We start from the raw sequence: 24,923 nt of genomic DNA on the forward strand, positions 1-24,923 counted from the left end.
TACTTCAGATGCAGTCAGTAGTCATTTGTTCAGCCTCTTTAGTTATACTAGTGATGTTCCTCAAGGTTCTACTTTAGGTCCTCTCTTTTTCATCATTTGGGCTATTCAACTGGTGGCTCGTGAGTTTAGTTAAAAAAAACCTGTGAGACTCACATTGTTGCAAGCAGATTGTTAAAACAGTTGAGTGCTGTCATAGAGATGATTGTTGAACATTCTTTTTTTGCAGAATGTCCTTTAAAACAGCAGAATGTTGCTGTAACTCTGACAAAATAACTATATAATTCGACCAAAATCAAACGTATACTGTAGTGGATGCTGGTTCTCCGGAATATATCAAATAAGAATAATAGTGAAGGGAGAAATCCGGCACTTTGGCCCTTAGTTTTCTGGAAATGTGTGCCCTAAAACAATTTGTTTGATTATCTCTGACTTAGAGTATTTAAATAAATATAATTAACACAAATAGCCTGATTTACTAAGAACTTAGAATACAACGTGTGAAACAGTGTGTGCAATCTATAAAATAGTGTGTACTATTGGTGGGTGTGTTGCGTGAAAAGAGGTGCAGACTGCCCAGACCCGGGCAGTCATGGGCGGGCACGGCTTACTCTATGAGCTGGCCTGGGCTGGAAGCTGTTCATTCTATTTTATTTATTTAATTTTGAAATCAGAGCAGGTAAAATAAGATGGTCAGTAATCAAAACAAAGGCACATTGACTAAGATGATAAAACAAGTAACTGACATGTTAGTAAAAGTATAAATACGAGACAAAGAAGTTGACAGAAACGAAATCCAATCATATTTAATTTTGTCTTGTCGATGGGTGGAACACATTTGGAATATATCAAATCGCAGCTCTTAAATGGCGTTCATTGAAAGAGGGGTGGGAATTAGGTATAAGCGAGAGCCAATCAGATGCTTTTCTTTGCGGAATAAGGAAGTCACTGCCAAAACCAATATGTGTGGCTTTAACATGTAATATTTGCAGGGTGATGGTGTACAGGACACATTTCATATTTACTGCTATTATGCCATGCCAGGTATCGATTAGACACAACTGTAAGTCAAATCTATTATTTGTTGCTATCACTGTTGCGCCAAAAACTGATTCCGTAGTCAAAAATCGATTCCCGCCGCCGCGCCGGGCTTCTTCTGTCCACAACTAATTACTAACTGCATGTAGGACAAACACTTATAGTTGTGGTTATCGTAAGGATATGGGTTTGAAATTATTTAAGCCTTTAACTTGTCCAAAAAATGATAGACATTTCTATGGTAATAATGAGATTGTAAAGGATCCGATGTTAATGTGCTAAAACATTTTTTGTATAGAAGCTACATACAAAAATAAGTGATATTTATTCATGCACATAGTAAATATTATTCAAGTGTTTGGATATATTCATTCAAGAGAGTTGCATATATGGCAATGAAGTACATATACTGCTCTGTTAACGTTTTGAAGTAACTTCTATACCCATAAAATAGTTATATATATGATAATAATGTACTTAAAGTACTGTACTGTTTATGTTTTAAAGTTCCCTTAATACCTATAAGGGAGTTACATATATGATAATGAAGTACATATACTGCACTGTTAACGTTTTGAAGTAACTTCTATACCCATAAAAGAGTTACATATGTGATAATAAACAGTACTGTACTGTTTAGTGTTGAAGTACCCTTTAAAAAGCTAAAATCAACTGCACATTTCAGAGTGGCCTTTTGTTGTGGGCAGCCTAAGGCACACCTGCGCAACAATCATGCTGTTCAATCAGCATCTTGATATGCCACATCTGTGAGGTGGGATGGATTATCTTGGCAAAGAAGAAGAATAGGTATTTTTTGTTTAGTCAAAATTTTACATTTTTGAGTTCAATTCATGGAAAATGGAAGCAAAAACAATAATGTTGCATTTATATTTTGGTTCAGTACATGCATTCTATCTGAAAAAACAAACGTCATGAAAGAAATACCAAAGGACAACAACAATTTGTCTTAATTAGCCCTTTAAGTCTCCTAGCAGCTATAAAATAATAAAACGTTGTTGCTGAATGGACAATATGTCTTAATAATTTAATTTCTGACCGCCCAAAATGTTGACACACACGTAGGACGAGCATTCTCGTCTGTCCTACATGTGTCTGCAGCCGTGTGTGGAACTGTCAGTTTGCACGTCCTTCTGACACGTGCTAAATAAAATAAAAATAATAATAAAAATAGTGCTCGCAAAACGGTGATGAGAGTTAATGAATCACATTGCGCAATGCTAAATATTTATTATTGCATTTTCTCCTCCCAGTATTGTGGGCGTTTTGATGATCAGCATATTTTTGCATAATAATGAAGACAGAGTTGCAGAATAGATTGCACTTTTTATTTTGCTCACCCACACATTTTAGATCAGCTTTGCATGTGCTACCAGGTTTGCACATGTTTAAGTACAAACCGACCTTTAGTAAATCAGGCCCTCAATGTATTAGTACAATACAGGAGAGAACTGTAGCAGCCGTACAGTACGTGACCGAGTCAGCCCCATCTTTCACATGCCCCAGCGGTTCCATCTTCTGCTGCCCGCTGGAGTAAGAGAAACGCATTGTACCAGCAATAGATGGCAAAATGATCGCCTGTATAAACTGATAGATGTCCTCACAAATATGAATATGAATCATTAAATGCATTGGCAAAAATGTGAATTTTGTGTCCTTGTCTCGATCTTTTATACATTGTTAAAGTCAAATGTAGCCGAGGGGGTAATTGTTCAAGTCTCTGATGGGCACATCAATCAGTCTGAGGTGTAAAAGTCGGCACTATTTTTTCACCTCTGTGCGTCGCTCAAGTACCCACAACCTGTAGAAATGTACGTACGGCAGCTTTGGAGTCTGCGTGAGGCTTCGCACATTTCCACATCGACAGTTTTGATACATCTCAACTTTGCAGTGAAAAAGGGCTTATGGCAGGTTTTTTTCAGCGTACACGAGGTCATTAGTTTTCTGGAAATGTGGCCCCCAAAACAGTTTAGTTGAATATCTCTGCATTGGAGTATTTGAATAAACATATTTAACACACATAGTAAGTGCAGAGCCCTGAAGCCAAAACAAATATTGCAAAATAACTTTTTATGAAATGAATACATATCCGATGCTTTACAGGATGTATGTATTTCAACAACTAAAATAGAAATATATCTGTATAAAATATCGAAACGGTATAATGCAAGTCATGCTGTCGCTGCTACAGATTATAATAAGCACAAATTGACCTACACTTGCTGGGAATGGCTGCCTGGCCTTCCTGCTGTTTTTAGTTAATAGCAAAACTCTGTTGTACACTCAGTGATGTTTTATTCATCATACTTGCAGCCCTAGAACACAAAATGCTAGAAAGGACTTTAATTGCATAGCCTTGGAGAGTTGGTTACCATGGCAACATTAAAGCCGTAGAATGAGAATCTATTGCAATGTGTTTAATTAAGGCAGCATACGGCAACCTTTTTTCGTTGTGCGGAGAGAATGACAGATGTGACTGACGTGTCCTTGCTGACTGACTGCCTGACATGTGTGCCAGTGAAGCGCCACCCCAAAATAAATCCACCACCATCCTTTTGAACCTTAAAAATTTCAAATCCCGCCCCACCTGGTGGAAGTTGTGATGAGTCGGCAAGAGGGCAGGCACCTTGAACGGCGAGGTGAGGTCCCACATGAATGCGCTCAGCCACGTTTCCATGGCAATCCTCACTGGAAACACATTGCTTGCCCTAGCCTTTGTTTGGTGCCCTTTTGTGTGTTGTTTGTTTTGATTGTTAGTGAAAATAGAAAGGTATAGCATTTACATGGAAATTATGAGCATGGCTAAATGTGATTGATCACAGCTGGTGACAAGAATGCACTACGACATGAAGGTACATATTGGCCGGCAAATTACTTTTGCATTGCTCAAAGTTGTTGTTTCCTTCTTGTTCAGGTCAAGCAACCAAGAAGACATACGTGAGCTACAACAACCTCAGGATCTGATGTGCCGGAGGGGAGAAACACTGCTTGTCTGTCATTTGTGATTGAAAAGAATGCTAGAGAAGCTCCACAGAAACGGGAGGCGAGCGCAGGCATCCCAGCACCACCTGCAGCACCAGTGCACTCATAACGGGATGGTGGACCGCATCCCACCCCCATCCAGACTTGAAAGAGACTAGCCGTGCTGTGGGCTGCTGAGGCCTCCTGTTGAAGCAAAGTGTTGAAGTTATTGACCCGGCCGACCCTGGCGGAGAACAAGCCGCCCACTAAAAGGGTCACCAAGGACAGTGGATCTACTTTCAAGATACTTTCTTTTAAAATGTCATTAAAGCCATATTCTCTTGGGGTTCTCATTATCTGATTTCTCTCCTGTACTGTTTCTAAGTGATTTTTCTTCTGTGCCTCTATTGCTCCAAGTACATCGAATTACCTTGAACAGCGAGCTCTGCCACACACAATAGTTTTCTTTGCCACAAATCAACTTAAAGGAAAAAAGTCAGTCCCATATGGCAAGTATATTTGAGTGATGGGCGTTGTACGTACATATATTTTTTTTGTAAATATTTGAGAGTATTTTCATGTTTGGAGTACAAAAATAGATAACAGTCAGTGTTCAGTGGGAGTTGGATGGTTAAGAAAAGCACCACAAAGTGTTGACTTTGCATGTGCCAATGTATGTCTGTTCTATTTGATGTAAGCAAAAACAATTAAAAAAAATAAATGATAATAATGATAATGAGCTTTGGCACTTCGACGCCTTGTTTTCTTTACCTGAACTCGTTCAAAGGACAGAATATGGCTTTAATTTGGTGATGCATTGACTCCCTCCCTCCTGTATGTGCAAGCATGTTTGTTTTTCGTAACCCTCCGTTCTGGTACCTAGCAACCTTGTGAGAAACTATGAATATCAGAGCGAACGTGCAAGTTTGTTGTGATGTCTGTCAAATTATGAACATGTAATAAATGCGTTTGTTATCTTTTATACAATGAAAGCACACAGCATGTCACAGTTCTTTCAGTGCACGTGTGAGTGGGTTTCATGAGACGTCTAAACTGATGCATGAACATAATAAGTGTTGTTAATCACTGCAACGTTAACGGATGCAGATGTCATTGTCTCTACACCCCCCCCCCCCCCCCCCCACCCCTACTCCTCTAACCAGAGCAGTGCTGTCAGTCATGCAGTGAAGATGAGACCTAGCAAGAGAAGTCTACAGTCACACTCCTTTACTCACCCTTCTGCTCTTTTCTGTCTCAGCCCATCTTCATCCACCATAGCTGATACGCCTTCCAAGTTCCAGCAGCCGTGTCGGATCAGTTTGTCCCTGCTGAAGTCTGAGCCTTTGCGCCCGCTAAGCTCCTTTCACTCCATCGCCCTGCCTGATTTCTGTATTGATTTTGATATGTAAGATATCGATAGATAAACATCTCCCTATGATGTGAATTACAGCACTCTGCTAACGTTTTACAAAATCTGTGAATTTGTAGTTTTGGTCACACTTTCACGACCCGTTTGATTATTTTCTTAGAAAACACAAAATGATAAAAGGCTAACTTGTCAAGTATTCATTAGGGCCTCTGCTTTATATTGTATATTGCAATTACCAGTGGCGGGCTGTGCGTTTCCCACCTAGGCCTTCAGTGATCTCCGACTTCAATGATTACCTCTCAAAATACCATCATTGATGTCACCACATTTGATTTGATTTTTTGGATTTTTATTAAGGATCCCCATTAGCTGGTTGCCACAACAACCCACTAGTCTTCCTGGGGTCCACATGATCATTGCTGGAGAAATACTATACAGGAACACATTTACGCCATTACGGGCATGGAATCACATCAACAGTATACAAAACGAGTTATTTTCTGGTGCATTTAAAAATCAATTAAAACGCATCAGTAATAAACGCATATACCGTAAATTTCTCTGCTTGGCTTATGCAACTTCCGGTCAATAAAGTTTGATTCAAAGTACACACTTCTCAAATATTTATTAACTGCCCTGACCACATGATGGCGACAAATACACATGTAACAAAGTTAATTAAATAACAAGCATAACACACTTTAACAAAAAGAGTTTACAACTTCTAGTTGTAACAGAACAGCTACTGTCAACAACATGTGATCTGATTGGCTATCGCAACTGTCTCTCAACTCTATGTGTTTCAAATTAATTCGCTAACGGCGCCGATGGGTATCCAATCACAGGACGCGTAAATGTCATGTTCAACGTGAGGCCATCTAGAATACCTTACTGACAACTCGTGATCTGATTGGCTATCGCAACTGTCTGTCAACTGTATGTCCCCGTTCACTTACAGTGCATGGACGCCCGCATTGTTGATTCTAAAGGCGTCTGGCAGATTTGGTACAGCATGGCAACATAAACTAGCTGAATTCTGATTGGATACAAACTAAAACTAAAAACAACAGCGCTGGAATGAGCATAATATGACACATACTTGCCAACCTTGACACCTCCGATTCCGGGAGGTGGTGGGTGGGGAGTGGTAAGGGGCTGGGGGCGTGGTTAAGAGGGGAGGAGTATATTTACAGCTAGAATTCACCAACTCGAGTATTTCATATATATATATATATATATATATATATATATATATATATATATATATATATATATATATATATAATATATATATATATATATATATATATATATATATATATATATATATATATATATATATATATATATTTCATACATATATATATATATATATATATATATATATATATATATATATATATATATATATATATACATATATATATATATATATATATGTATGAAATACTTGACTTTCAGTGAATTCTAGCTATATATATATATATATATATATATATATATATATATATTTCATACATATATATATATATATATATATATATATATATATATATATATATATATATATATATATATATATATATATATATATACATATATATATATATATATATGTATGAAATACTTGACTTTCAGTGAATTCTAGCTATATATATATATATATATATATATATATATATATATATATATATACATATATATATATATATATATATATATATATATATATATATATATATATATATATATATATATTTCTATATATATATATATATATATATATCTCATTCCAAGGTCTCACCTGTTTCATACATATATATATATATATATATATATATATATGTATGAAACAGGTGAGACCTTGGAATGAGACAGAAAAACACACCCTCACCTCGACAGGCAAATCCGAGCTCCCGAATGTCCAAATGCCCAATGTCCCAGCACGGCCCGCGCACACATGCAGCCATACAACAGCCCTACAACAAAACACACCAGTCTATCTGATAAATCTGATGGTTCAATCAGAGTTTTTATAGTACTCCTCATCATGGCGCCCATATTTCGATATCTTGAGACCAAGACCACGCCCCATGTCTGACCATCAGTGCCTCGTTTTTGCGAGGCTCCAAATAAGATGCTTCCAGAGGGAAGCGGCCACCTGGCAAAAAGTCACGTTTCATGGCCCCATATTTCGATACCTTTGTTTCTCATGATGTTTTTGTTCCAGTGCTTGGTTTCTGGAAGACGGGACGGAGCCACCTTCGCACACTTCTGAGTAGTTTGTATTCTTACTGAATTACAATATTTCATGTGTAAAAGTTTGTTTTTCTTTTTAAAAGTCATATTAAATGTTACAATTGTTCTTGGAGGGCCAAGCAAGGATTAAGTTGATTTCAATTCATTTTAATAGGAGGTGCAGATTTAAGATACGAGCGTTACAAGTTTCGAGCTTGGCTGTGAAACACAATGTACTCGTAGGTTGATGTGCTGCTGTATTTGCACTTTGTATACTCTTACAGTTGTACTAAGCCAACAAAATGAAAAAATTATAGAAATAGCCAAACCGAGCGAATATTATAACAGTCACTATTTTGGGAAATGTGTCATCTATTAAAACTAGGGCTGTCAAAATAAAGCATTAATGCTGAATAATCCATCATCATCCATCATTCATCCAATTACATATTTCAAAACAATCAACCTACCTGTAGAGCATTAGTCAGTTCAGTTCAGTTCAGTTCAGTTTATTTCTAACATGCATACGATACAATGTAATGCATCACATATTTCCAGTTGTTTCATTACAGCCTGTGGAGTAGGAAGAAGCAGAGTTTATTTAATCCTACCCTTTTTCATACCATAGCAATTGTATCCCATTTCCTTGTTCTCTGTAACAGAACAGCAAATAAATAAAGAATAAATAATGAATATACCATAGTAAGTAAACAAATATTAAATACATAAATAATCTTTATCTAAAACAAAAAAAGTGTTCAAGATGTTCATCATAATTATTGTTTTGTGTACTTTGTGAATACTTGTAGTTTGAACAGTCTCTTAAAGTGAATCATATTGGTGCTTTGTTTGACTTCTTTGGTTAATCCATTCCATAATTTCATTCCACAAACGGATATGCTAAAGGTTTTAAGTGCTGTACGAGCATACAAATGTTTTAAATTAGATTTTCCTCTAAGAATTGTTGTACATTCTTGGGTAGCAGGTTATAGTTTGCTTTGTACATCATTTTAGCTGTTTGCAAATGCACCGAATCATTGAATGACTCAATATCCAAGTTTTGTCCAAGTGGTGTTACCATAACACAAGCGCCAATGGGTAAATAAACCAGTAGTTGTAGGGACGGCGTGGCGAAGTTGGTAGAGTGGCCGTGCCAACAATCGGAGGGTTGCTGGTTACTGGGGTTCAATCCCCACCTTCTACCATCCTAGTCACGTCCGTTGTGTCCTTGGGCAAGACACTTCACCCTTGCTCCTGATGGGTGCTGGTAGCGCCTTGCATGGCAGCTCCCGCCATCAGTGTGTGAATGTGTGTGTGAATGGGTGAATGTGGAAATACTGTCAAAGCGCTTTGAGTACCTTGAAGGTAGAAAATCGCTATACAAGTATAACCCATTTATCATTTATTTATTTAGTTACATGCTGCAGAAACAAAACTCTTTGGAAGCCTAATTGCAGATAGATTTTTTTAAATTCAATCCACAATCCTCATTTCAAAACCCTACTTTAACTAGAACCCCTGATTTCTAGCCCCAAACCAGTGGTCCTCAATAGGCAACCAAAGCCTGTCAAACATTACCATGAATATTACGATGATACTGTTTTCTGGCAAACTGCTCATGAATGGAGGAGGAGAAGTTAAATAGCTGAATGGTTAATTAAGTTTACTTAACAAGCGCACCAGGGTTTGAATCTCAGTCAGGGTGAATAGTAACATACTGTAATTAGATTTGTGTTTCAATTACATTTCTAGTGTGTTTGTATCAGTTTTCTCCTTGTTTTTCTTTTTTTTTTAAATTTTTTTTAAGGATACTGGCATTTGCAGGGGGGTATCCGGGTTCACATCTCAGTCAGGGTGAAAAGTAACATGTATCATTGTTGCTTTTCTTAAAACAGTATTCATATTTGTACTACTTAAATCATATTCATATAATATTTGTATTAGTTTTAAGTAGGGCTTCCAAAAATGACTAATTAGCTTGTGATTAATCACAAAAAAATATTGCATGCATCATGTGTGATGTACTGCATAAACACAGATTCATCACAAAATGTACTTTGACTGTACATGCTACTCTACCGTAACTGTAGATGGTTACCATGAATTGATTAACGTGGACCCTGACTTAAACAAGTTGAAAAACTTATCCGGGTGTAACCATTTAGTGGTCAATTGTACGGAATATGTACTGTACTGTACAATCTACTAATAAAAGTTTCAATCAATCAATCAAAACCTGAAAGGGGGTGCAGGTTTGTTACAAGGTCAATGATCAGATCATTGCATACATCAGTGCAATGGTGAATGAAGAGACTAGGTGTGTTTGCCCGCAAATTTCACTTAAAAATACACCTTGACCGGACTTTAGATAAAACTGTTAGCAAATTTTGGGCAAATAAATGATGTGCATTCAAATAAAACATTTAAACAAATGTTTATGGCTGGCATTTTGACAGAAAATAGTATTTGTGTCCAAATAGCGGGGTATCTTTAAGTTAATTAGAATAGAATGCAACATAATTTTATTTGAATAGGGACGATACAGTTCAACAGTTTCAAAACAATTCATGCAACTGACATCCTAGACAGAGAATGTATAGCTAATGCTAATTTCCAACTCTTGTCCCTCGCTGAGCTTATACAAAATATAACATACTCTTAATACACCATACAATCAAACATTGTATTAAATAATCACAGAGTGAAATAAAACACAAAATACAAGGTAAGAGATGACATTTTTTTTTTTTTATACAAGTACAACCAGGACCAAGTTAATGTGTACAATTTTGTTTTCGCTTTAGCCAACACTTAACTTTTGATGTGAACAGATTCATATCTGAGATTGATTTGTATTTCTGTAAAGATTGTCCAAATGTACTTTGATGTGATGTACAGTTCCCAACCATCGTGCTCCTGGTGAGCCGATTACTAATATGTATTTTAAAGTGTCCAGAAAGGGGCTCTGGGGCTACATCATGTTGAAAGTCAGCTCAGGAAGCATAAATGAATACAACTCTCAAAATGCAAAAGATGATATGATGCCAGCAGATGGGTTTTTCGCCCATGAATTTCATTTGAAACATGCAAGCGAATAAATCATGATTAATTCAAGTTCAAAATTGTGATTAATCGGATGCAAAATTAATTGTTTGACAGCACTAGTTTTAAGATCTTTTTAAAAGAAACTAGTCTTTACAGTGTCTGCTGATGAAAATTATTGACCTTGGACAAATGTAATTGTAATTGTTCAGACACCTGAACCGCAACCTTGTGAATAATCTGATTTAAACAATTGTAATCGTTTGACAGTACTAATTAAAGTTTTTTGCAAAATAACTGTAGTTTACAATTTGGGTCAAATAATTATAAATGCAAATGTAATACTTGTATATACTGTAAGCAACATCAGCTTGTATTGTGTTATCCTAATAGGAATTTGTATACAAAATCCAAAACCAGTGAAGTTTCCACGTTGTGTAAATCGTAAAAAAAAACAGAATACAAAGATATGCAAATCCTTTTCAACCTACAGTATATTCAATTGAATACACTGCAAAGACAAGATACTTAACGTTCAAACTAGTAAACTTTGTTATTTTTTGCAAATATTAGCTCATTTGCAATTTGATGCCTGCAACATGTTTCAAAAAAACTGGCACTAGTGGCAAAAAAGACTGAGAAAGTTGAGGAATGCTCATCAAACACTTATTTGGAACATCCCACAGGCTAATTGGGAACAGGTGGGTGCCCTGATTGGGTATAAAAGCAGCTTCCATGAAATGCTCAGTCATTCACAAACAAGGATGGGGCGAGGGTCACCACTTTGTGAATAAATGTGTGAGCAAATTGTCCAACAGTTTAAGAACAACATTTCTCAACGAGCTATTGCAAGGAATTTAGGGATTTGAAAAGGTTCAGAGAATCTGGAGAAATCACTGCACGTAAGCAGTGATTGTCCGTGACTTTCAATCCCTCAGGCGGTACTGCATCAAAAACCGACATCAGTGTGTAAAGGTATCACCACATGGGCTCAGGAAAACTTCAGAAAACCACTGACAGTGACTACAGTTTGTCGCTACATCTTTAAGTGCAAGTTAAAACTCTACTATGCGAAACCAAAGCCATTTACTGTATTAACAACACCCAGAAACTCCGCTGGCTTTGCTGGGCCCGAGCTCACCAAAGATGGACTGATGCAAAGTGGAAAAGGGTTCCGTGTTCTGACGAGTCCACATTTCAAATTGTTTTCAAAGAGGAAAATAACCATCCGGATTGTTACAGGCGCAAAGTTCAAAAGCCAGCATCTGTGATGGTATGGGGGTGTAAAAGTGCCCAAGGCATGAGTAACTTACACATCTGTGAAAGCACCATTAATGTTGAAAGGTACATACAGGTTTTGGAGCAACATATATTGCCATCCAAGCAACGTCTTTTTCACAGCTGCCCCTGCTTATTTTAGCAAGACAATGTCAAGCCACATTCTGCACGTGTTGAAACAGTGTGGCTTAGTAGTAAAAGAGTGCGGGTACTAGACTGGCCTGCCTGGAGTCCAGACCTGCCTCCCATTGAAAATGTGTGGCGCATTATGAAGCCTAAAATACGACAACGGAGACCCCGGACTGTTGAACATCTTCATCTGTACATCAAGCAAGAATGGGAAAGAATGCCACCTGAAAAGCTTCAAAAGTCGGTCTCCTCAGTTTCCAAACATTTACTGAGTGTTGTTAAAAGGAAAGGCCATGTAACACAATGGTGCATTGTGTTGCTGCCATTAAATTCTAAGTTAACGATTATTTACCAAAAAAAAATAAGTTTCTCAGTTCAAACATTAAATATCTTGTCTTTGCAGTATTTTAAATTGAATATAAGTTGAAAAGGATTTGCAAATAATTTTATTCTGTTTTTATTTACCATTTACACAACGTGCCAACTTCACTGGTTTTGGGTTTTGTAAAATTGACCTCTGCCTCCACTAAACAGCTGCAACTCTCTGCAATTGAGGGAATAAAAACCCTTATTTAAGAAAATACAATGTAACTGTTGTAACTCCTATAAGTGCATGGTAAAATGAACTACTGTCTAACACAGTGGTTCTTAAAGGCCTACTGAAACCCACTACTACCAACCACACAGTCTGATAGTTTATATATCAATGATGAAATCTTAACATTGCAACACATGCCAATACGGCCGGGTTAACTTATAAAGTGCAATTTTAAAATTCCCGCCACACTTCCGATTGAAAAAGCCTTCGGAGGATGAGTATGCGCGTGACGTCAATCATTGAACCGGAAGTATTGGTACCCCATTGAATACAATACAAAAAAGCTATGTTTTCATTTCATAATTCCACAGTATTCTGGACATCTGTATTGGTGAATCTTTTGCAATTTGATTAATGAACAATGGAGGCTGCAAAGAAGAACGTTGTAGGTGGGATCGGTGTATAGCGGCGGCTGTAGCAACACAACAAGGATTACTCACTTGGATAGCAGACGCGCTAGCCGATGCTAACCGGCCACCGCACGGATGATCGGGTGAAGTCCTTCGTTGCGCCGTCAATCGCTGGAACGCAGGTGAGCACGGGTGTTGATGAGCTGGGCAGATGAGGGCTGGCTGGCGTAGGTGGAGCACTAATGTTTTTATCATGGCTCTGTGAGGTCCGGTTGCTAAGTTGCTAAGTTAGCCTTAGCGTCGTTAGCAACAGCATTGTTAAGCTTTGCCAGGCTGAGATCTATTAACCGTGTAGTTACATGTACATGGTTTAATAGTATTGTTGATCTTCTGTCTATCCTTCCAGTCAGGGTTTAATTTATTTTTTTTCTATCTGCATTTGAGACAGATGCTATCACGTTAGCTCGTAGCTATCACGTTAGCTCGTAGCTAATGCTAATGAGCTTCGTCGATGTATTGTCGTGGAGATACAAGTCACTGTGAATGTCCATTTCGGGTTCTCGACTCTCATTTTCAAGAGGATATAGTATCCGAGGTGGTTTAAAATACAAATCCGTGACCCACAATAGAAAAAGGAGAGAGTGTGGAATCCAATGAGCCAGCTTGTACCTAAGTTACGGTCAGAGCGAAAAAAAATATGTATTTCACTGCATTCTAGTCCGTCACTCTAACGTTCCTCGTCCACGAATCTTTCATCCTCGCTCAAATTAATGGGGTAATGGTTCGAATAGCTCTAGCTGCGTTGAAAACAATAGGAAAATATGAGGGAGTGAACAACTGACAACGTCATCACGCTACTTCCGGTAGGGGCAAGGTTTTTTTTATCAGAGACCAAAAGTTGCGAACTTTATCGGCGTTGTTCTACACTAAATCCTTTCATCAAAAATATGGCAATATCGCAAAATGATCAAAATGACACATAGAATGGATCTGCTATCCCCGTTTAAATTTTAAAAAATCATTTCAGTAGGCCTTTAACCTTTTTGACCTTGGGGCTCAACTTTTCCACTACAGAGGGGCCCGGGATTGATTTTAATCATAATTAATAATTACATCTAACCTGCTTAGAGTTCACAACCTTGCTGATAGGAAACCGTGTGTTAATCACAAAGATTAGTGTTTATTTAACACATAAACATTGGACTTTGGTCAGGCTGAATAAGAAAATAAGGACTAACCAAATACACTGCTAAGAAGGGACTCATCAATAACTTGCAAAAAATAAATGTATGCTAAAGTAAATAATCCATATTGATAATGAATATATTTCTTAACAAAACCGTTAATAACATTAAAGTGCAAATGAAAATACAGCTGCATCACTTTAGTCATCATTGTTGGGCTCAAGAAACTTTTCTATGACATCAGCTCCAGACTTCTTCTCTTTGTTTGATATTGTCACGACTGCCACAAGTGGTGGAGAAGTGTATTACAACTGAGCACAGCTGCGGGCCATACGGACCACTTTTTTGGTGGCTCTTTATAGCCATGTGTAGAGAGAGAATGGCCAACTGGGTTTCAAAGCAAAATGGCACCCTTTAATCACGTGAGGGCCTTTTGACCAATAGGAGACAGTAAGGCCAGAGGATCTCCTGAATGATTGGTCAAAAGCCCTTCGCGGGGCTGTATGTGTACCATCTAGGCTGCCAACTTTGAAATCGACTTGGCCATACGCTCTCCATACACTAAACAATGGGTTAAGAAGCTATGCTTAAGAAACACGGGTCTAAAGTATGCAACAGACAAGCCTATGCAGCCTAGCTATTGTATTTAATGCTTATGTTTGTATCATGTCACTGATTTATGCAGTGAGGTCACTGACAAGAGTGATCAAAGACTTGCATTTAATTAATTTTATTCTATTTTGTCAGCAAGTGAGATTCCTATCTTGTTGTTTCTGTTTCTATTTTAAAAGTGTTTTCTTTTCGCTCCCGTGGGACCAGATGGTCTTTACTTTTCTGTCATTTTGGTTTTCACACAGCCAAGAAAAATCCCACTAACTGTATGACCAATTAGGGCTAGTGTCTCCCACACTAAATTAATTGCCTGTGTCAGTGTCTTTGCAGCTAGTCAGTAGGGGCTGAGTGCAGCTTTGATCGGGAGCTAAGCACACTGTCTTATAATATTTGGGATGTGCTTAAAAGATAACAGAAACACCTTTTCTGAAATGCAGGGCACTGCTTCAGGAATGTTTTCATATGACAATATACTGACATGGATCTTGTATTCCAGCTCCAAACCATGTTTTACTTTACAGCCCACCTGCTCGTGTTCTGTAGGAATGTGCTTCCCAGGGAAATCGCGTGGGTGTGAGCAGGGCAACAAAGATGGAAAACCAATCACGGTGGACTTAAAGTAAAACTCATTCCATCAGCAGCTGGACTTAACTCAACATTCAGGACTGTCAGTGGAAGATGATTACTTATGGAAAATTTGAAGTAGATTTTGTACACAGAGTAGACTAAGAGCTGTCTAGACTATTTTAAAGTTCTCAAATATGATGTAAGTCTGCATGCTGCGTGACTCAGTTTGGAATGATGTGGTCAGTTTGGGTCCTTTTTTAACACAATCATGCATAATGTTAGCGTTAGTTTCAACTTTAACCTGATGCTAAATCCAACCCTTACCCCCAACCTAACACTAATATGTAAATGGTGAATGGGTTATACATGTATAGCGCTTTTCTACCTTCAAGGTACTCAAAGCACTTTGACAGTATTTCCACATTCACCCATTCACACACACATTCACACACTGATGGTGGAAACTGCCATGCAAGATCCCAACCACGACCCATCAGGAGCAAGGGTGATGGCTCAAGGACACAACGGACGTGACGAGGTTGGTAGAAGGTGGGGATTGAACCAGGAACCCTCATGTTTCTGGCACGGCCACTCTCCCAACTGTGCCACGCCGCCCCCAATATAAACTAACTCCAACATTAGAGTTAGTTTATACCTAACCCAACCGTTGCCATAACCCTAACCTTAGCCCGGTGGCCCTAAACAAGATTTTGCTTGTGGTCCCATCGTTTTAAAAAACAAATTCCATTTGTAATGAACAATTCCGACTTCATGGAAATATATTTACCATGGCCAGGCAACCAATCAACAGCAATAAACAAAAGTTTACTATATTACTCTTGGCGACCAGATGTAGCTCTGGCTATGAGAGTGTGTGCATAACAGACACAACCAACAAAAATGCAGGTCAAGTATGTTTATTAAGGACATATTAAGTAATAATGTATTGTTAATGCCATTTTTGTAAACATTTACTGTGAACAATCACGCACAAACAATAAACAAAGAGACTATAAGACTAACTGCAATTCATTTCAATCCAATATGTTAAACTGTCATGTGTTCATTTGTTTAAAGTTGATATGAAAAGGTAAAAAAATAAGTTGAAGGGAGAGAAAATTCTTATGCCGCTTTGACGTAAAAGTAAACAAAACACAATATAAGGACAAAAACTATGAAAAAACTAAATTCCTTCCGACATTATGTATTAGGGTAAAACGTTTGGTTACAATCAGTGCCGTCACCAGGATTTGACGAATACCGAGGTCAAAAATTGGTGGTCCAAGAAGAGCCTTGAAAGGCTGAAATTATGTATATCTCAGCACGATATACATACTGTTACTACCTTGAGTGAAACACTGAATAATCCACTTTTTTTAATTACCATTCTGAAGTTTAGCGTATTAAAACAATTTTAACATAAGTTTAAAAACTTTGTAACATTTAATATCCAACATGAGATCGAATCCAAGATCTTGTTCTTTGAAGTTCAAGTCTTTGTGACATGCGCAGATAAACAACGGAAGGTAAAAGGGGAAATCTGTCTTCATATTCTAATTCGTGACAGACCATGACGTGGCCAAGAATACGTTTGGGGTAACAATTTCATATGAAACACCTCGTTATTCAATAATTTACATTTGACATGCTCTTCTTCGCGCAAAACTGGGGTCTCCACGGACATCGAAGCCCTCAGCACACCACATGTTTTGTGTTAAGGTATTACACTGACAGTTTGTGACTTTAATTTCTTTCAGGTGAACCCAACATTGGTGACGTCAGTATACTTAAATGTTAATGTTATGTTGACAGCACATTTCTGATCGGATAATGTTTAAAGTAAATATGGACTTAACTGCCTTACGTTGTCTATAGTTGTAGCGGGCTGTACATGGCCAAAGATCGTATATTGTGAGAGGATGTTATCGCATGGTGATGTACAGCGCACACGATGTCTTACACAAAGTATATTTTCTGTCAGTCATATCCTCTTCATTTTGTCACTTGAAAATACAGAAGACATGACCTCTGTGTTCCCAATAGTAGTTGCGACCATGGTTACAATATAAATTTAAATAGTACGGTCGTTTTAGAAGTACGGCCGTAAATCTGTCCCGATGACAGCATTCGAAGCCATGCAAAATTTGCAATTTTCTCTATGTGCTTTTGAATGGACACATTGACTTACCGCTGAACAAAAGTTTAGTAGAAACAAAGTATGATTTAATCCATGATGAGGCAATTCAGTCCATCAAAGTAGAACAAGCAAACACCTGCAGAGCACAGCATCCATGGTGATTGTGCCCTAGACAGCCACATAAGGCCTTTTTCCACCGCAAGGAACTTTGGCAGGGACTTTCCATTTACCTGGTAAATGAAATACCCCCCTGTGTTTCAACCAAAAACTATTTAGATGGTAGCAAGTTGGTACTTTGCAAAGTTCTTTAGGAACTTAAGATGGGCGGGCTCTGCTGTTGAACACTGATTGGTTGAATATATCTGGTGTGTTTCTTAAATTTTGTATTCAAAGTTTCAGCCGCCATTACAGTATGCGAGAACAACTTTATTTCTTATGTATTATGTATTTGTATTACAACAAACTTGACAACGGAGTGAAAGAACGAAAGGAACTTTCAACTTGCAGGAACTTTTGTGTGACGTGGGTGCTGAAAAACGCTGGCTATTGGAACTATCTTGCTGTGTTTTTACTCAGCCCTCGTCTTTAAACTTGTATGCAGTTTAATCTTGTTTATTAATTTTTACAAACTACGAGAAGTGGGCGGACTCTGTTAAACATATTTACAAAGGAATATCAAATATTCAGCCGGACTTCTGAGTGGTGACTCCAGCTGCTCACCGTGAAATGTGAAATAGAGATGGCATGAAACGAGTGGAACAAAGGTAAATTAAATCAAATATTAACGATTTACTTCGTTCCATGCTTTAAAAGTAGTCAGTGACACGCCACTTGTGAAGTTATTAGCCTCAACTAGGGATGATGCTCGAAACCGATTTTCCCGGTTGTTCGATAAGAAAAGAACCGAGTCCTCGGACTCGAATCCCTTTTTTGAGAACCGGTACCCGTTATCGAGACCACTATAGTAAAGAAAAAGAGTTGGTTCTTTTTTTTCGAATCCCTGAGAACGAATCCCGTCCCGACAAGTAATGCCCCGTGGGACATCACAAGAAATGACATCACGTAGCTCAGTCATTAGGCGCAGATGGGGAAAGCAGAAAAAAAATGGACCGGAAAAAGCGCTCCAAGGCATGGCTTCATTTCACCAAAAAAAACGAGGAAGCGGCAATATGCAATTATTGCCAGGCTTCGCTCTCGTGTAAGGGGGGGGAAGTACAACAAGCGTGTCGTGTCTTCGACACGTGTTGAAGCAGCGACAGAGACGACGAAGATCGCCCCTCTTCTTCTGCCAGCTGCCCCAGCCCAGCGACAGTGGCGGTGACGCCGGTGAGTAACTAACGTTATTTTCCATATCTGCTCACGTGTAGTAACTTTACCTCTTATGTCAACCAGGACTGCAGTAATGTTAGCTAGACTAATGTTACCTCAGCATAGTCAGTGGCTAACGGTAACGTTAACGTTAGCCTTTTTGTATGTGTCTGATAACGTTAACGTTATCTTGTAGCCTACACCACGACAGAGCTTGCAGGTCTGTCTAATAAACTAGTGCTTTCTTTATTTCTTTAGTTTATTTGGAACATGAACACACTTACAGTATAACACATCACAGTTTCATACCATTTCACTTTACAGGAGTAGGAAGAAGTAAAGCGTATTTAATCCTACCCCTTTCCCACTTCAGAGCGTTTACAAATATATACATCATTTACTGAGTTTCAAGCCCTCTAAGTCCAGGTCCTTGGTCTTAAGAAAAGGAAAGGTAACCGACCGCTTTCGCTTCAGTCTGGCAGACACCCAAATTCCATCTGTGTTAGAAAAGCCAGTGAAGAGCCTGGGCAAGCTCTTCACTGGTGATCTGAAGGATACCGCTGCACGTCAAGCTACCAGCGATAACCTCAACATGTGGCTCTCAGCTGTGGACAAGTCAGGACTTCCTGGGAAGTTCAAGGCCTGGATATATCAGCATGGCATCCTGCCTCGTCTCCTCTGGCCGCTGCTAATGTACGAATTCCCAATGACCATCGTGGAGGGATTTGAGAGGAAGATCAGCTCGTCCCTGCGCAGGTGGCTGGGTCTGCCACGGAGCCTAAGCAGCTTTGCTTTGTTTGGGCACAACACCAAGCTGCAGCTTCCTTTCAGTAGTCTGGCAGAGGAGTTCAAGGTTTCCCGGGCCAGAGAAGTCCTGCTCTACAGAGATTCTGCTGATGGGAAAGTATCGTCAGCAGGTGTGGAGGTCAGAACAGGAAGGAAGTGGCGTGCCCAGGATGCAGTGGAGCGGGCAGAGGCGAGGCTGCGGCACAGCACCCTGGTGGGAACCATAGCCACTGGTCGGGCTGGGCTGGGTTGCAACACCAAACCAAACTACAGCAGAGCCAGAGGAAAGGAAAGACGAAAGCTTGTCCAAGAGGAGGTTCGCGCCGAGGTGGAGGAGGCTCGCTTCAGCAGAGTGGTGGGAATGAGCAAGCAGGGGGCCTGGACCAAGTGGGAGCACATAGCTGGTCGCAAGATCACCTGGACCGAACTCTGGAAAGCGGAGCCACACCAGTTTAAGTTCTTGGTCCAGTCAGTTTATGATGTCCTCCCAAGCCCTGCTAACCTGTTCACCTGGGGCCTGATAGACGCACCTGTGTGCCAGCTCTGTCAGAAAAGAGGATCATTAGAACACATCCTCAGCTGTTGCTCAAAGGCATTGGGAGATGGCAGGTATCGGTGGCGCCACGACCAGGTCCTGCGGGCAATAGCAGACACCATCTGCATGGGCATCAACACCAGTAAGCGGCAACACCCAACCAAGAGCACAATTGCCTTTGTCCGAGCAGGAGAGAAACCTCAACCCTCCAAGAAGACCCAGGGGGGCCTGCTAACAACAGCAAGGGACTGGCAGCTCTTGGTTGACCTGGGAAGGCAGTTGCGATTCCCAGACATCATCGCAACTACAACACTCCGGCCAGACATGGTCTTGATGTCTGGAACCAGCAAGCAGGTGGTACTCCTTGAGCTAACTGTCCCCTGGGAGGACAGAATGGAGGAAGCTCAGGAAAGGAAGAGAGCGAAGTACGCAGATCTTGTGGCTGACTGCCGGAGGAACGGGTGGAAGGCCCGCTGCGAGCCTATTGAGGTGGGCTGCAGGGGTTTTGCAGGCAAGTCCTTACACCGGGTCCTGGGGCTCCTTGGGATTTGTGGACTGCACAGGAGAAGAGCCATAAAAAACATTTTGGAAGCGTCTGAAAAGGCTTCACGTTGGCTCTGGTTGAGGAGGGGGGACGCGTGGCGTAGTGCGCTACCTGGACACAAGTCGAGGGACTGATCACCCTCGGCTGGGTCGCCCGGGTGAGGGTGTTTGATTAAGACCCGAAACACCCTATGACCCCGGGAGAATCACTGATGATGTGTCCAGGTTGCACCATGAGGTGTATTATAGTACTAATCCAGTATGGCATCGCCATTGACTTCCAGGAAGAGGCTGGATGACAACCCCGAAAGTGTGGTGACAATTGGAGTGACAGTTGACAGCCCGGAAAGACGGCAACCGGGGCAGGGAGGGGTAGCATCCCAAGCTGCAGCTCTCGCAAGGGAGCACCCATACAAAGCTACGAAAAACCCTAAAGAGATATACCCCCAGGGGCGCCCGAGAGGGGGGGAGAATGAGCGCCCCGAACGGACAGATTTTCTGGTAACGATCCCTGCGAATGGACAATTGACTACGAGTGCAGTCTGCAAATGTGGCAAGGTCTGCAAAAACCCGACGGGTCTAAAGATACACCAGACCAAGATGGGCTGCCTAAGGAAACCCGTGGCGCAACGCACAGTGCCAGTACCCTGTACGGCACCTGATGAGACGGAGGAGGATCTAGGCCCAGACACTCCCCACAGTGCCCAGAACCTCCAAGCACCACCGGCGCAACCCCAAAGCAGACCGTCAGAGCATCGTCGGATATTGTGGCCCGCTGCCAACAAGGAGTCAGAGTGGAAACAGTTTGATGAAGATGTTAATACAGCCCTGGAAGCAACAGCCAAGGGTAATGTGGACCAGAGGCTCAAGACAATGAGCACATTCATAATTGGCATTGCATCAGACAGGTTTGGCATAAAGGAACAACGTGCCACCAAGACTACCACTGCAGCACCAATTCCAAACCGGCGGGAAACCAAGATTTCCCAACTCAGACAAGAACTGAGAGTACTCAGGAGCCAGTACAGGAAGGCAAGCGAGAATGAGAAGGCAGCCTTGGCAGAACTGAGGGGTGTGGTAAGGGATAGGCTACTCACCCTGCGACGTGCCGAGTGGCACAGGAAGAGAGGCAAGGAAAGGGCCCGCAAGCGCAGTGCCTTCATTGCAAATCCATTTGGATTCACAAAGAAGCTGCTGGGAGAGAAACGCAGTGGTCAACTCTCATGTCCCGAGGAGGAAATCAACCTCCACATCAAGAACACCTACAGCGACGGCATGAGAGAGCAAGACCTCGGCCACTGTGCAGCCCTCATATGCCCACCAGAACCCTGCATCCTGTTCGACATCAGTGAACCCACCCTGAAGGAAGTTAAAGAGGCAATCAAATCTGCCAGAACAGCATCAGCACCAGGCCCAAGTGGAGTTCCGTACAAGGTTTTCAAACAGTGTCCCCGCCTGTTGGAGCGTCTTTGGAAGATCTTCCGGGTGATCTGGAAAAGAGGGAAAGTACCTCAGCAGTGGACGTACGCAGAGGGAGTATGGATTCCCAAGGAGGAAAACGCAAGGAACATCGAGCAGTTTAGGACAATCTCCCTCCTCAGTGTTGAGTGCAAGACCTTCTTCAAAATCGTTTCCAATCGCCTCATGGGATTTCTCCTGAAGAACACCTATATTGACACCTCGGTGCAGAAGGGAGGAGTCCCAGGAGTTCCAGGGTGCATCGAACACACTGGTGTGGTAACACAGCTGATCCGTGAGGCACGAGAGAACAGAGGCGATTTGACAGTACTGTGGCTGGACCTCGCCAATGCTTATGGATCAATTCCACACAAGTTGGTGGAGTTGTCTCTGAGCAGATACCACGTTCCAGAGAAGATTTGCAATCTCATCCTCGACTATTACAACAACTTTAGTCTGAGGGTGTCCTCTGGCACTTCAACATCAGATTGGCATCGTCTAGAGAAAGGTATCATCACAGGCTGTACAATCTCTGTGTCCCTGTTTGCACTGGCCATGAATATGCTTGTGAAGTCTGCGGAAGTAGAGTGCAGAGGCCCTTTGTCCAAATCCGGCACCCGGCAACCTCCGATTAGAGCATTCATGGATGATCTCACGGTAACCACAACATCAGTGTCTGGTTGCAGATGGCTCCTTCAAGGCCTTGATCGACTCATTAGTTGGGCAAGAATGAGTTTCAAGCCCTCTAAGTCCAGGTCCTTGGTCTTAAGAAAAGGAAAGGTAACCGACCGCTTTCGCTTCAGTCTGGCAGACACCCAAATTCCATCTGTGTTAGAAAAGCCAGTGAAGAGCCTGGGCAAGCTCTTCACTGGTGATCTGAAGGATACCGCTGCACGTCAAGCTACCAGCGATAACCTCAACATGTGGCTCTCAGCTGTGGACAAGTCAGGACTTCCTGGGAAGTTCAAGGCCTGGATATATCAGCATGGCATCCTGCCTCGTCTCCTCTGGCCGCTGCTAATGTACGAATTCCCAATGACCATCGTGGAGGGATTTGAGAGGAAGATCAGCTCGTCCCTGCGCAGGTGGCTGGGTCTGCCACGGAGCCTAAGCAGCTTTGCTTTGTTTGGGCACAACACCAAGCTGCAGCTTCCTTTCAGTAGTCTGGCAGAGGAGTTCAAGGTTTCCCGGGCCAGAGAAGTCCTGCTCTACAGAGATTCTGCTGATGGGAAAGTATCGTCAGCAGGTGTGGAGGTCAGAACAGGAAGGAAGTGGCGTGCCCAGGATGCAGTGGAGCGGGCAGAGGCGAGGCTGCGGCACAGCACCCTGGTGGGAACCATAGCCACTGGTCGGGCTGGGCTGGGTTGCAACACCAAACCAAACTACAGCAGAGCCAGAGGAAAGGAAAGACGAAAGCTTGTCCAAGAGGAGGTTCGCGCCGAGGTGGAGGAGGCTCGCTTCAGCAGAGTGGTGGGAATGAGCAAGCAGGGGGCCTGGACCAAGTGGGAGCACATAGCTGGTCGCAAGATCACCTGGACCGAACTCTGGAAAGCGGAGCCACACCAGTTTAAGTTCTTGGTCCAGTCAGTTTATGATGTCCTCCCAAGCCCTGCTAACCTGTTCACCTGGGGCCTGATAGACGCACCTGTGTGCCAGCTCTGTCAGAAAAGAGGATCATTAGAACACATCCTCAGCTGTTGCTCAAAGGCATTGGGAGATGGCAGGTATCGGTGGCGCCACGACCAGGTCCTGCGGGCAATAGCAGACACCATCTGCATGGGCATCAACACCAGTAAGCGGCAACACCCAACCAAGAGCACAATTGCCTTTGTCCGAGCAGGAGAGAAACCTCAACCCTCCAAGAAGACCCAGGGGGGCCTGCTAACAACAGCAAGGGACTGGCAGCTCTTGGTTGACCTGGGAAGGCAGTTGCGATTCCCAGACATCATCGCAACTACAACACTCCGGCCAGACATGGTCTTGATGTCTGGAACCAGCAAGCAGGTGGTACTCCTTGAGCTAACTGTCCCCTGGGAGGACAGAATGGAGGAAGCTCAGGAAAGGAAGAGAGCAAAGTACGCAGATCTTGTGGCTGACTGCCGGAGGAACGGGTGGAAGGCCCGCTGCGAGCCTATTGAGGTGGGCTGCAGGGGTTTTGCAGGCAAGTCCTTACACCGGGTCCTGGGGCTCCTTGGGATTTGTGGACTGCACAGGAGAAGAGCCATAAAAAACATTTTGGAAGCGTCTGAAAAGGCTTCACGTTGGCTCTGGTTGAGGAGGGGGGACGCGTGGCGTAGTGCGCTACCTGGACACAAGTCGAGGGACTGATCACCCTCGGCTGGGTCGCCCGGGTGAGGGTGTTTGATTAAGACCCGAAACACCCTATGACCCCGGGAGAATCACTGATGATGTGTCCAGGTTGCACCATGAGGTGTATTATAGTACTGACCTTTTTATAATAAAATATCTGTGAATTAGTATATACAACAGTTTTGTAATATGTAATTAATTAATTCAGTCATTATTAATATACTGAGATGAAGAATATCTTATTTTCAATAAGGTTGAAAGTATTTCTCATAATTCTTCTTCTTTGTACTTTGTAAGCACTATTCATTTATAATAAATGATAAATGGGTTGTACTTGTATAACGCTTTTCTACCTTCAAGGTACTCAAAGCGCTTTGACAGTATTTCCACATTCACCCATTCACACACACATTCACACACTGATGGCGGGAGCTGCCATGCAAGGCGCTAACCAGCAGCCATCAG

At 41.5% G+C, this 24,923-nt stretch overlaps 2 protein-coding genes across 3 annotated transcripts in view; both read left to right on the forward strand.

Moving 5' to 3' along the window:
• LOC133653510 (metabotropic glutamate receptor 7-like) overlaps positions 1-5,002 on the forward strand; it is a 133,912-nt gene extending 128,910 nt beyond the window's left edge. For both annotated transcript variants that reach the window (XM_062052863.1, XM_062052862.1), the window contains one exon: positions 3,968-5,002. In XM_062052863.1, coding sequence (XP_061908847.1) covers positions 3,968-4,017 — 50 coding nt within the window. In that variant the 3' untranslated portion in view covers positions 4,018-5,002. The remainder of the gene's footprint in view (positions 1-3,967) is intronic.
• A 16,154-nt stretch (positions 5,003-21,156) lies between these two features.
• LOC133652991 (uncharacterized) lies at positions 21,157-24,422 on the forward strand (the record flags this gene model as incomplete). The annotated part of the gene is made up of 1 exon (XM_062051969.1): positions 21,157-24,422. A coding segment is annotated over exon 1 (3,132 nt), but the record flags the coding sequence as incomplete, so codon positions are not given.
• Between the last annotated feature and the right edge of the window lie 501 nt (positions 24,423-24,923).

Source organism: Entelurus aequoreus, linkage group LG07 (assembly GCF_033978785.1).
Source record: "Entelurus aequoreus isolate RoL-2023_Sb linkage group LG07, RoL_Eaeq_v1.1, whole genome shotgun sequence".
Classification (NCBI taxonomy): Eukaryota; Metazoa; Chordata; class Actinopteri; order Syngnathiformes; family Syngnathidae; genus Entelurus; species Entelurus aequoreus.